Genomic DNA, 10,866 nt, shown 5'->3' with positions numbered 1-10,866 from the left:
TAGTGTTGCCCTATTTTTCGAAAATGACAAACACAAAAAACTATTCTCCTTTTATTTTTACTTCAATTAAATTTGATACTTGCAAAATTTTACTGCTTTATTAAAATGTTTTCAACCTGAGACCTGAGAAACAAATTGTATTTCCCTACCGGCCCATATTCTACAGTACCACGACTAAAACTTATTTCGAACTTCCATTCTCTTTATTTAGTTTAACCATTGTCTATACTCATAATCAAGGGTTTAACTTACACAACGATTCTTGGTACTAAAATAGGTATAGTTAAAGTTAAACATTCTGTCATCGAGCAATCACTATATGCAATAGCCAAGAATCTCTTAATTCTAACTATGTAATATTAAAACGGATTTCCTTCAGAATAGTTACACTGCGAAGTCCCTCGACAAGAGTATATCCAATTGCGAGACTGACTCATTGGTGAGCCAGTCTGAGAAAGACGCTCTCTCACTCTTGACGGTTTCTCAGAAACGATTCAAACGATCAGGCGAATAGTCAAAGAGAATAAAATTAAAACTGATCGGCTATTCGCTTGAATTTTTTGTCTGAGACAACTCTACGAAGTGTAAGACAGTAAACCCAAAACCGGACTCATAAAAATAAGAGAAAGACTGCATCTACCAGGTAAGTCGGTAGTGCCGTGAGTCGAATTCAGAGATATAGAAGGGATAGAGAATGAGCGTCAACATGCGCAGAAGGTCTAACCAAGTTGGGCGCCATATTCCAGATCTCCGTGTCATTTTGTATATAGGTGGTCATCTATAAGTAATCAAATATCAATTTGCTGTTTTCAACCATACGGGGGGCAATTTGAATTTAGTGAAATTTTCATCATTTATTATGGATGTATAAATACCTATCAGTAGATATATAGCTGAAGAACATTAATATGATTTATTTAATTATCATCAGTTTCAAAATTGAGTACAATATTGGTATATAAAACACTAAATATACGAATATTCTGACAAAAGACGCTACGGACAGATGAACACTCGAAATGCCATTAAATAAGTATTTACAATTATTTCATGTTTACTTATGTATACTAATACTGAATTACGTGTTTCAATTTAAAATTTTTGCAAATATGGTAAAAATTGTTCTAAACAATTTTTTGTTCAAGTTGTATATTCATAAAACACTTGGTTCATAATTATTTTTGATAATTACCTTGTACTTTTAATATAAACCTAGAAAAAATATGTTTTCGTTTTATTTTTTTATTCGTCCCTTCAAATATTAACTGTACATACCTAACATGTTCTCTAACAAATATTTTCATAATACATAAACATCATTGGTTTTATTAAGGATATTATTGTTAGTATTTATCCTGGTTTTCGTCGACAATAAAAACTCTAAATCTTGTAATAGAAGATCAATTTTATATTTCGTAAAATTATTTTGATACAAATTCAATTTGTCAAAATTCAAGTCATTAATATATTGATAAACAACCCAAATTATTCTTAAATATTTTATTATAAAAAAACTGTTACCGGTAAGTTTGTAAACACATTATGGCTTGTCTAAATACTAGAAAAAATAATTTATTTTTTGCACAAAAGAAGCTTGCCGATCCTTATTTGCCCATAACAAAATTCTGTATGTACAACATACATACATATACCTAATTTATTATTAAGAAAATTAGATTATATGAACTCAGAATTTTAAAGAATTTTTTTAAGATAAAATAGTTTCTTCTCAACTGTAATACTTTGGCCTGTATTTTATCTATTTAAAAACATGGGATTGACAATCCCCTTACTAAAATACATACTGGAAGGTACTGATTAAGTTTCACTGCATCAAATACCTTTCCTATAAATCCTGGCTCACAATTTAAGGCCATTGCAAAATGCTTTTGAACTTCATCATAGAGTTTAAAAGAATAAAAGTGTAATATTGAAACAAACACTCTTAAAGTAAAAGGGTAAGGCTTCATAACTAATAATCTCATTTTTAACACTCTTTAAATATTATCTCATTAACAATATTATGAATATCATATGATTTTTCTCAGTGATTTGTGGCACAGATAAGAATTAATATATATCCCATAACAGATTTTTAAATAAGAAACTTCTGCCTACAGATTTAATTTGCTTATTGGCATAATACCCTTTCTTCTTCTATAAATTTTGCTATTTTTTCAGTCCAATGTTCGTTGTTTTTACAGTTGTAGCAATACTAAAAATGTTGACTATAGAACTCGATACTATGTTTGAAAAAGTATTTATACCTGTAACTGTGCATAAATCTAAGTAACTGAATTCTTCTCCTCTTGACACTCTGAACACTGCTGTTGCTAATGACAGTATTAAACAGATTATTCAGAGTATAATAACATATCAAAACAGGAAAGTACGCCATAAACGAAAAAACAAGACCAAAGAAAATCGGGCCACCAAAAACAGTAGAGAAGACGTGACAACCAAGAAAGACCCGAGTCACGAAAGGAAATAAGAAAGAATTGAAAAGACCGGACCTAAAAGACAAAACGAAAGAGAAAGGACGCAGTTAGAAGGCGAAAATATGGAAACAAGTGCCAAGGAGCCGGGATGAAATAAAACAGGCTCAAAAAACCACACACACACAGCAAAAAAAACGGACCGAAAGAACCGAAATAAAACCAACCACCAGAAGCCAAACAAAATAACACAATATAATAAACAAATAAATATATATATAATATATAAATATAATATATATTATACTATATATATAACATAATATATATATATATATAATATATATATAATATATAAGTATAAACTTTATCTGTACTTATTTAACATAAATTTCAAACATCTTCCTACTATCACAGATATAGCCTAAGCTAAGCTGCCGACTCGTCCTGTCCGTCGCGTCGTCTCTCGACGAGCGGGCCGAGGTTGCCATATTTCAACCATAAAGCTCTTGCCACGAGTAATAAACAAATTAACAACTTGTATAGTCAATCACGTCACAAAAATGAATACTTTTGTGACGTTTGAAAAAATAGTATATTGTTTTATTAGGAGTAAAAATGATACTTTTTGTGGCGAGGCTGTACATTTGGCAAAAAAATAATATTTTTGTGGCGTTTGAAAAAAAAACATTTGGAGGTGTAGCATTTGGTCTGTTGACAAAAATATTTACACAGTTGCTGATTTGGGGTACAAGATGAACTGAACTGATAGTTGTAGTCGTAAAACTAGATAAAAATAACGATACAGAAGAAGGGTTTATGATAATCATTAAGAAGTTCAAGTCAAAATTTTTGAAACCACTCTAAAATTATCGTTAAGTTTGAATATTATCTAGATAATAGAGAGACATATAACATATGGTAGGTATGATATAGGACTTTAGCAACGGGTTTCCTGAATCGTACCATTTGTGGAATACCATTGACTGTCGTTTCTAAAGTAACTTGATTTTTATTAAATAAAAAATAACAATTTTTTGCCCATTTGTTAAAGACTATATAATAATCTTAGTTTATTTGGCCTAATTTTAAAATCGTTGTATTTAAATTATTATTTTATAAAATTTTAGAAGGAATCTCTTTTAGAAGTTTTAACACAAAACATCTTAATTCAGTATTTTCAACTTTGCTAAATTGTTAAAAAAATCATAGTTACTCGGGAAATCAAATTTTGTGGGTAATCATTTATTTAATAAATATTAAAAAAATATATTTTTTCTGATTTTTGTTACAATCCCGAATAAATAATTATTTATTTTTGATTGATGGATACTGATGCTCAATAAGCAAATCACTGAAAGATTACTTTTTTAATATACTACTTATCTTATCCGTATTATTATTACTACTACCGAATAAAAATATATTTAGTATTATATATTCACATAAAAGTATATTACGAGTACTCTTAAAATTTCTACAGTCATGTGGAAATACTTAATTCTTTTACAACTTTTATCGGCAAATGCATACATAAATAATTATGATCCACTCTCAGAGCAATACATAAATAATATAAATGAGAAGCAATATACGTGGAAAGCCGGGAAGAATTTTGATAAATCTGAATGGTCCAGGTTAAGAAAAATAGCTTCTGGTGAGTTTAAATGTACAGGGTGTCCCATTTTAGAGTGCTTTATGTTGTTCCTCGTTTATGAGTAGATATACAATAAAGATGCGGTTTTCACATCACTTTGCTACTTTTTTGTGAAACTAACGATGTAACACATAGACTTGTCTTGGCCTTCTTGGTTTCTGAAATACTTGTTTCTTGGTTATCTTTTAACTTATCACAATGGTTTAATTTGAGTACCAAGAGTTTTTCACGTAGATCCAGTGGTGTAACTAGTTATTCAGTGGAAGCTGTCATTTTTAAAATATTACTCAAACTTTTTAAATGGGATACTTTGTATATTATATTTTTGTTTTATTTGCTTTGATATGAGCTTCCTAAAAATATACGTAATATACTCTATACTTATTTTTATCAAGAAAGCAAAAACGCATTATTTAACTTTTAACATAAACCAACCTAGTTTAAAAGAGTTAAAAGCTATTATTTTATTTAATTTAATTTAGCCACATAATTTTGCTTTCCAGCGTGTTATCTTAATAAACTGCACTGAAAATGAATTTGTGCTGCTTTTAGATAACACCCTGTCAATCAGAGATATTAATATATTTTATGCACTTGTGCAATAATTTTAACACAAACACTAGCGCGGAATAGCCAATAACCAAAATTTGACGTCGAATAAATTATTCGATTGTTTTCATTATATCACATAATTTAAACCAGCCACCTATGTAAGTTCATCATTCAGTATCATCATCAAAGTTCATCACTCAGTATAAGAGCTAATCATTTGTCCAGAACCAGAAAATTATAAATTATTGCCTATACAAATTTCGCGCTGCATCTCAAACCCTCGACTACGACAAAGCTACGGCAACTAAAACTAAAAATTTTTTCGATATTAAAAATTTAAATATTGATTTATATTGACTAAACCAAACATTATACGCAATACGCGATAAACGATACATAAACCTAGGTTGTTTTATAATTTGAGTTTTTATAAACACCCAAACTGCCCAAACGGCGAAATTTTTCCAGCGATACGACTGAAATATATTTATATCCTGTAATATATTTATATAGAAATAATGCACTCAATATTTCTTAATTAACTATATTGATTCTCAGTTAATAAACAATATTACAAATTACAATAATAACACGCTGGTTTCTAGACAAAGACAAAAATCGCCACTTTTTATATCGTCTGTCGCATAATTTTATTTAACAGTTTGACGTTTAGTGGCGAACTGGTGGCGAAAATTTGATAGTAGCCGAGTCTCTTGCGAACAAAAATTGACTGTCTATCGACACAAAGTTGCACGAAGGTTTTTGGTTGCTTTGGTTAGCCTTTTTTGTTTTTTTTTGGTTGTGAATTTTTTGGTTTTTGTCTTTTTTAGTGAGTTTTAGGCAACCAACGATACATATGACGTGAAACTGTCGTGCAAAATAAAATTATGCTTGTTTGTCAGTAAACTACCAAATACAAGTGTATACCGGGTGCGTCTCAAAAGTGGCTCACCCCTATAACTTTTTTATTTTTTCAGATAAAAAAACGAGATTTGGTATGTTAGTATATGAGATAAATTAGGATTGATTGACGTATTCAATTGTTTTTGGTCACTTCCTGTTTCACCGGAAATGACTACAACTTTTGATTTTTAAATGGCACCCTCGGTATTTTTTTACTTTATTCAATAGAAAATGACATTCTGAATAGAATGACATATCATATGACAACTTTTGACATCCTCGCTTAATAAAAAATTGTATTTTAAAATTCAACCTAGAGTGCCATGGCTATGCTAAAAACACTAATTCTTAATCAAGGAGCCTTGGAAAAATAGATTTGATCGTCTAATGTTTTTATTGTCTTGTCCTGGCCAGTTAGAAAATGCTAATAATAATATGTTTAATCGTATTTTTAATCATATCTCAATTTTTTCAAATGGAACGAGGGTGGCTCATTAGCAAATTTCGAAAAAGCATTTTTTACGAATAATTTGATACCACACACTTCGATATTTCGAGTCAAATTTTCGCTACGAATTGCAAGTTATAATTTCAAATAAATCATATGCGAAAATGTCAAAAGTTGACATATGATATGTCATTCTATTCAGAGTTTTATTTTATATCGAATAAAGTAAAAAAATACCGAGGGTGCCATTTAAAAATCAAAAGTTGTAGTCATTTCCGGTGAAACAGGAAGTGTCCGAAAACAATTAAATACGTCAATCAATCCTAATTTATGTCATTACTAACATACCAAATCTCGATTTTTTATCTGAAAAAATAAAAAAGTTATAGGGGTGAGCCACTTTTGAGACGCACCCGGTATATAGTTGCCTACCTTACAAATCCTTTTATGAATGACGCGGTCAATGGTCAATATAAACTATATCTATCGCACCTTAATCCATTATATTTTCTACGATGTCAAGAATAGGTACCCAGATTGGCGCTGGCTACCAGTAAGCGGCAAACCTGCTTGCACTGTGTTCGCACACTAAGACATAGCGGGAACGAAGGACAAAATGAAATTTTGACCGTCAGTAGAGAAAATGGGTAAAATAAAATGTTTTCAAGCGAAAATTGGACAAATTGAGAATAGTTTTTAATATTTTAGGATGAAAAAAAGTGATTTACAAAAATTATACTTTTTTAAATAAGTTTTTCTAATTTTCTTGAATTTTTTTTTGGGCAGAGGGGGGGCATTGACCATTTGACCTCATGGTTAAGCCGCCACTGGATATAAGTAATGAAGTATACTAAGTGCTGGCAAAGGGTAGTCTTGGGTCGAGATTTCCATATGTAAGAAGAGTACAATGCGTTTATAATGTACTCAACAAAGAGAGAACAGTAAACACGTTGCCAAACGCACGAAATAAACAGAGAAACTGCGCACATTGCCAAGAGACGTGGAAGAGGATATAGCAGTAGCACCTAAAGTTCTAGAGAAAGGTGTACATCATGCGTTCAGCTTCACGATTTAATTACGTCTCAATGCTTTATTTGTTTATTTCTTAACGAGTCGTTGTAATTTTCCCCAGAGCTTCAAAATTTTTAAGTGCAAGTTAGAAACACTTGTATTTTTGGTAAAAATAAGTGGAATTGAGTTGGTATTCGACAGTGATCGCGCTATTAGAACTCTGAATTCAAAATGAATCGATATCTCAAAATCTATTAAAAATAATTGATTACCCTAACGATATCCTTATAATTCTATTTCAGATGCTCAGAAACATATCTAATGATTCTTTCTAGTTATATTTTCGAAAAAAAGTCGTTTAAAAATAAGCAGTTTGCGATCGTGATTTTACTTTACCTGATAGGGAATGGCGTACCGGCAACGCTGCAGCAGCAAACCGTCGCATTTATCTCACTCTAAGATCCCTATGCGATTTACTTCCACACATGTAAGTTCCGACCCAAAAGTAACAGTTGCCAGCACGGTATAAGGTATATCTAATGAATATAATATATTTATTTCTAGGAACATGGCGGGCATCTACAGACTTTTCCAGATCATTTTATCAACCAGGTAAAGCAATTAACACTGAAGTAATTCCAGAACATTTTGATGCAAGACTGGCTTGGCCCAATTGCAAGTCCATAAAGCAAATCAGCGACCAGTCTCATTGTGGCTCGTGCTGGGTAATATTCCTTAAACAATTATTACCAAAAAAATATATAAAAATATTATTGTATTAACCGATTATTTATACAATATTTGAATAACAAATTTAATATTTTTAAAATAAATAATGAATTATGCTATATTTATTACTATTACTATTCTATTTTTCTATATTCTGTTAGGCTTCTAGTGCTGCTGCTACAATGTCAGACAGAATCTGCATTAAGTCCAATCAAAATCTTCAAGTATTTGTATCAGCAGAAGATTTGACAGCTTGTTGCTGGCAATGTGGAAACGGTTGCCTAGGTGGAGAAATTCCAAGGGCTTGGGTATATTGGCAGAAATTTGGTACATAATAAATGTAGCATTAAACTATATTATACAGGGAATACCAGAAACTTAGCAATAAATGCAATTTTTAATGAGTTATTGAAAAAACACTTTATTATAACTTCTTCAGCCATGACGTCTATTTATAAATATTCTCCATACATATGCAAAAAGTTAGATTAAGTGACAAAATATAGAAAATAGTCGAAGAAAAACTTATTTTTTATTTTATTCGTCTAGTAACGAACAAATAAGTAATAAAGTAATAGGTATATAAAAGTAAAGGTATATAAGCAAATAATCTAAGGTTTCACAATTACACAAAAACCTTCAAAAATTATGACGCAATAATAAAAAAAGACATTCCCATGGATTCCTAATTTTTTGGTACACCCTGTATACTTACAGCTCATTTACATAAAATCAAAATCGTCGTTATCTCTATATTCCCATTAAACAATATTCTCGATTAACTTTTAGCTTTTAGAATATTTTATCACGTTTTTTTACATCTCATAACATCATTTTTTTAGGTATTGTTACAGGAGGGTTATACAATTCTTCACAAGGTTGTAAAGACTATACACTTCCACCCTGCGAGCACCATGTGAATATGTTAAGTAGACCACATTGCGAAAATTTGACCCTTGATACGCCAAAATGCGTTCGAAAATGTCAAGATGCTTCATTGAAGTATGAACACTCTCTGACTTTTGGACAAGATGTTTACCAGTTTTTGAAAGAAGAAGAAATTCAAATGGAAATTATGGAGAATGGGCCAGTTGAGGGTGCTATAGATATATTTGATGATTTTTTTAGTTACAAAAATGGTATGTACACTATCAGACAAAAGTAGAGAAACTTTTTAAAACTCGTCGAATTTCAAAAACCTCCAATATTTAAAATAATGTTTCTTTTAAACATATTTCCTTTTAGCAATACTCAATCATTTTTAGCCACATTCCAAATTTATCTTATCAGGTGTTAATTTATAATATGGACACAAATATTTTTGAAGGAACATAAATAAAGAGACCAACACAAATATTGACCCTACTTAGTAGTTATTTGCTTAAGGTGAAAAAATGATCAACTCACATCGGAATGGTTTGGTCGGTACGGCAAATGGACATAAGCACAATGTTTAATTTGCATAAGTCTGTCATTAGCAAAACGATTTCGAATTTCAAAACTCGCAATTCCTTAAACGCTATTAAAAAAAGTGGTCCACCAAGGAAAACAACCAGAAAAATTGAAATGATAATTAAAAAAATCGCCTTAATTAATCCGCATAAATCGGCAAATGAAATTTTAAGTGAACTACTTGGTGTCAATATAAGCTCTAAGACCATCCAAAGAAGGCTAAGGGAAGCAGGATTATTTAGCAGAAGAGCAGCCAAAAAATCACTCATCAGTAAGAAGAACCAGAAAAGGCCCGACTTACCTTTGCAAACAAATATTTGCACTGGTCGACGAATAAGTGGAAAAAGGTCCTGTTTCCAGATGAAAACAAATTCAATATATTTGGGTCCGATGTCATACGGGCGATGTCGTGGATACATCGTCCAGAAGGGAAAAGATTTGATCCACAGTATACCAAGGCCACTGTAAAGCATGGTGGTGGATCTTGCATGGTATGGGGATGCTTCTCGGGCTATGGCATGTATCTCGGGCTATGTATATGACCACTGCATGTAATAGAAGGAACAATGGATCGATTTATGTATTTGGACAACTTAAAGGAAGTGATGATTAAGTTTGCTGCTGATAATTTGCCTTTAACCTGGATATTTCAGCAAGATAATGATCCAAAGCATAAATCGAAAGTCTTACAAGAATGGTTTTTGTCTGAACAAATTAGGGTTATGGACTTTCCTGCCCAGTCCAGACCTTAACCCCATTGAAAACCTGTGGGAGGAACTAGATCGCCGGGTAAAACGAAATCACATTAGCAATAAGAAAGATTTGATAAGAATTTTCAAAGAGGCCTGGAATTCCATTGAACCAGAAAACTATTGGACTCCATGCCAAAGCGATGTTGTGAAGTTATAGCTAATCACGGTTATTAAGTTTATTAAGTTAGCAACAACTATGTACTTGTAATTTTTATATTAATTTTTAGTTCCTCTATTTTTGTCCCTGTAGTTTTTTATTTAACTGAATAAAATCTTAAGTTTTCGTGAGACATGTGATTTCATTTAAATAAGAACTGTTTAAGTATCTTTAATTTTAACAATGCATAAATTGGCCTCAGTCCCTGCGTTAACAAAAAAGACACCATTTTAAAAAGTTTCTCTACTTCTGTCCGAAGTTTTTTGTTTATGTTTAAGAATATTGTTTTATATATTATGTGACTCAGACTTGACTACAAAAAATCATCACGGCGAATGATTTCATTTATTATATAATTTTTACTTACTTCTTTATATAATATTAAATATTTATACTACAACCACAGCCTATTAAGCAAAACAAAGACAACGTCTACAGAATATTCTGTAAACATTGGCACAGATAACCATCTGGTACTGGAATAAGCTGTGGAATATTATTTTGGCTTAATATAATAACCCTCTGCTTATTTCCAATATAGTCTATATTCTACATTGTATACAGGTGTTTACATAAGGACTAGCGATCATCTCATTGGAGGACACGCAGTAAAGATCTTAGGATGGGGTGTTGAAAATGGAGTACCGTATTGGTTGTGCGCTAATACCTGGAATACAGATTGGGGAGATGGAGGATATTTTAAAATATTGCGAGGATCAAATCACTGTGGAGTGGAGAGCCAGATTTTTGCGTCCCTGCCAAAATTTTGA

At 31.3% G+C, this 10,866-nt stretch overlaps 1 protein-coding gene across 1 annotated transcript; it reads left to right on the top strand.

The window, feature by feature from the left end:
* The first annotated feature begins 3,900 nt into the window (after positions 1 to 3,900).
* Positions 3,901 to 10,866, top strand: LOC115881849 (cathepsin B-like). The gene is made up of 5 exons (XM_030899547.1): positions 3,901 to 4,092; positions 7,571 to 7,731; positions 7,897 to 8,062; positions 8,578 to 8,874; positions 10,661 to 10,866. The coding sequence occupies exons 1-5, from the start codon at positions 3,921 to 3,923 to the stop codon at positions 10,864 to 10,866; spliced, it is 1,002 nt and encodes a 333-aa protein (XP_030755407.1). The 5' UTR covers positions 3,901 to 3,920.

Source organism: Sitophilus oryzae, unplaced genomic scaffold (assembly GCF_002938485.1).
Source record: "Sitophilus oryzae breed Bouriz unplaced genomic scaffold, Soryzae_2.0 scaffold_1743_pilon_pilon, whole genome shotgun sequence".
Classification (NCBI taxonomy): Eukaryota; Metazoa; Arthropoda; class Insecta; order Coleoptera; family Curculionidae; genus Sitophilus; species Sitophilus oryzae.
This window is presented reverse-complemented; position numbering and strand designations above follow the sequence as displayed.

Excerpts from the sequence above, each read along its gene's own strand:
- LOC115881849 (XM_030899547.1), top strand. The coding sequence starts at position 3,921 with ATGTGGAAATACTTAATTCTTTTACAACTTTTATCGGCAAATGCATAC. Across the intron at positions 7,732-7,896 it reads CTCATTGTGGCTCGTGCTGG|GCTTCTAGTGCTGCTGCTAC; the intron begins GTAATATTCCTT and ends ATATTCTGTTAG. Across the intron at positions 8,063-8,577 it reads GGTATATTGGCAGAAATTTG|GTATTGTTACAGGAGGGTTA; the intron begins GTACATAATAAA and ends TCATTTTTTTAG.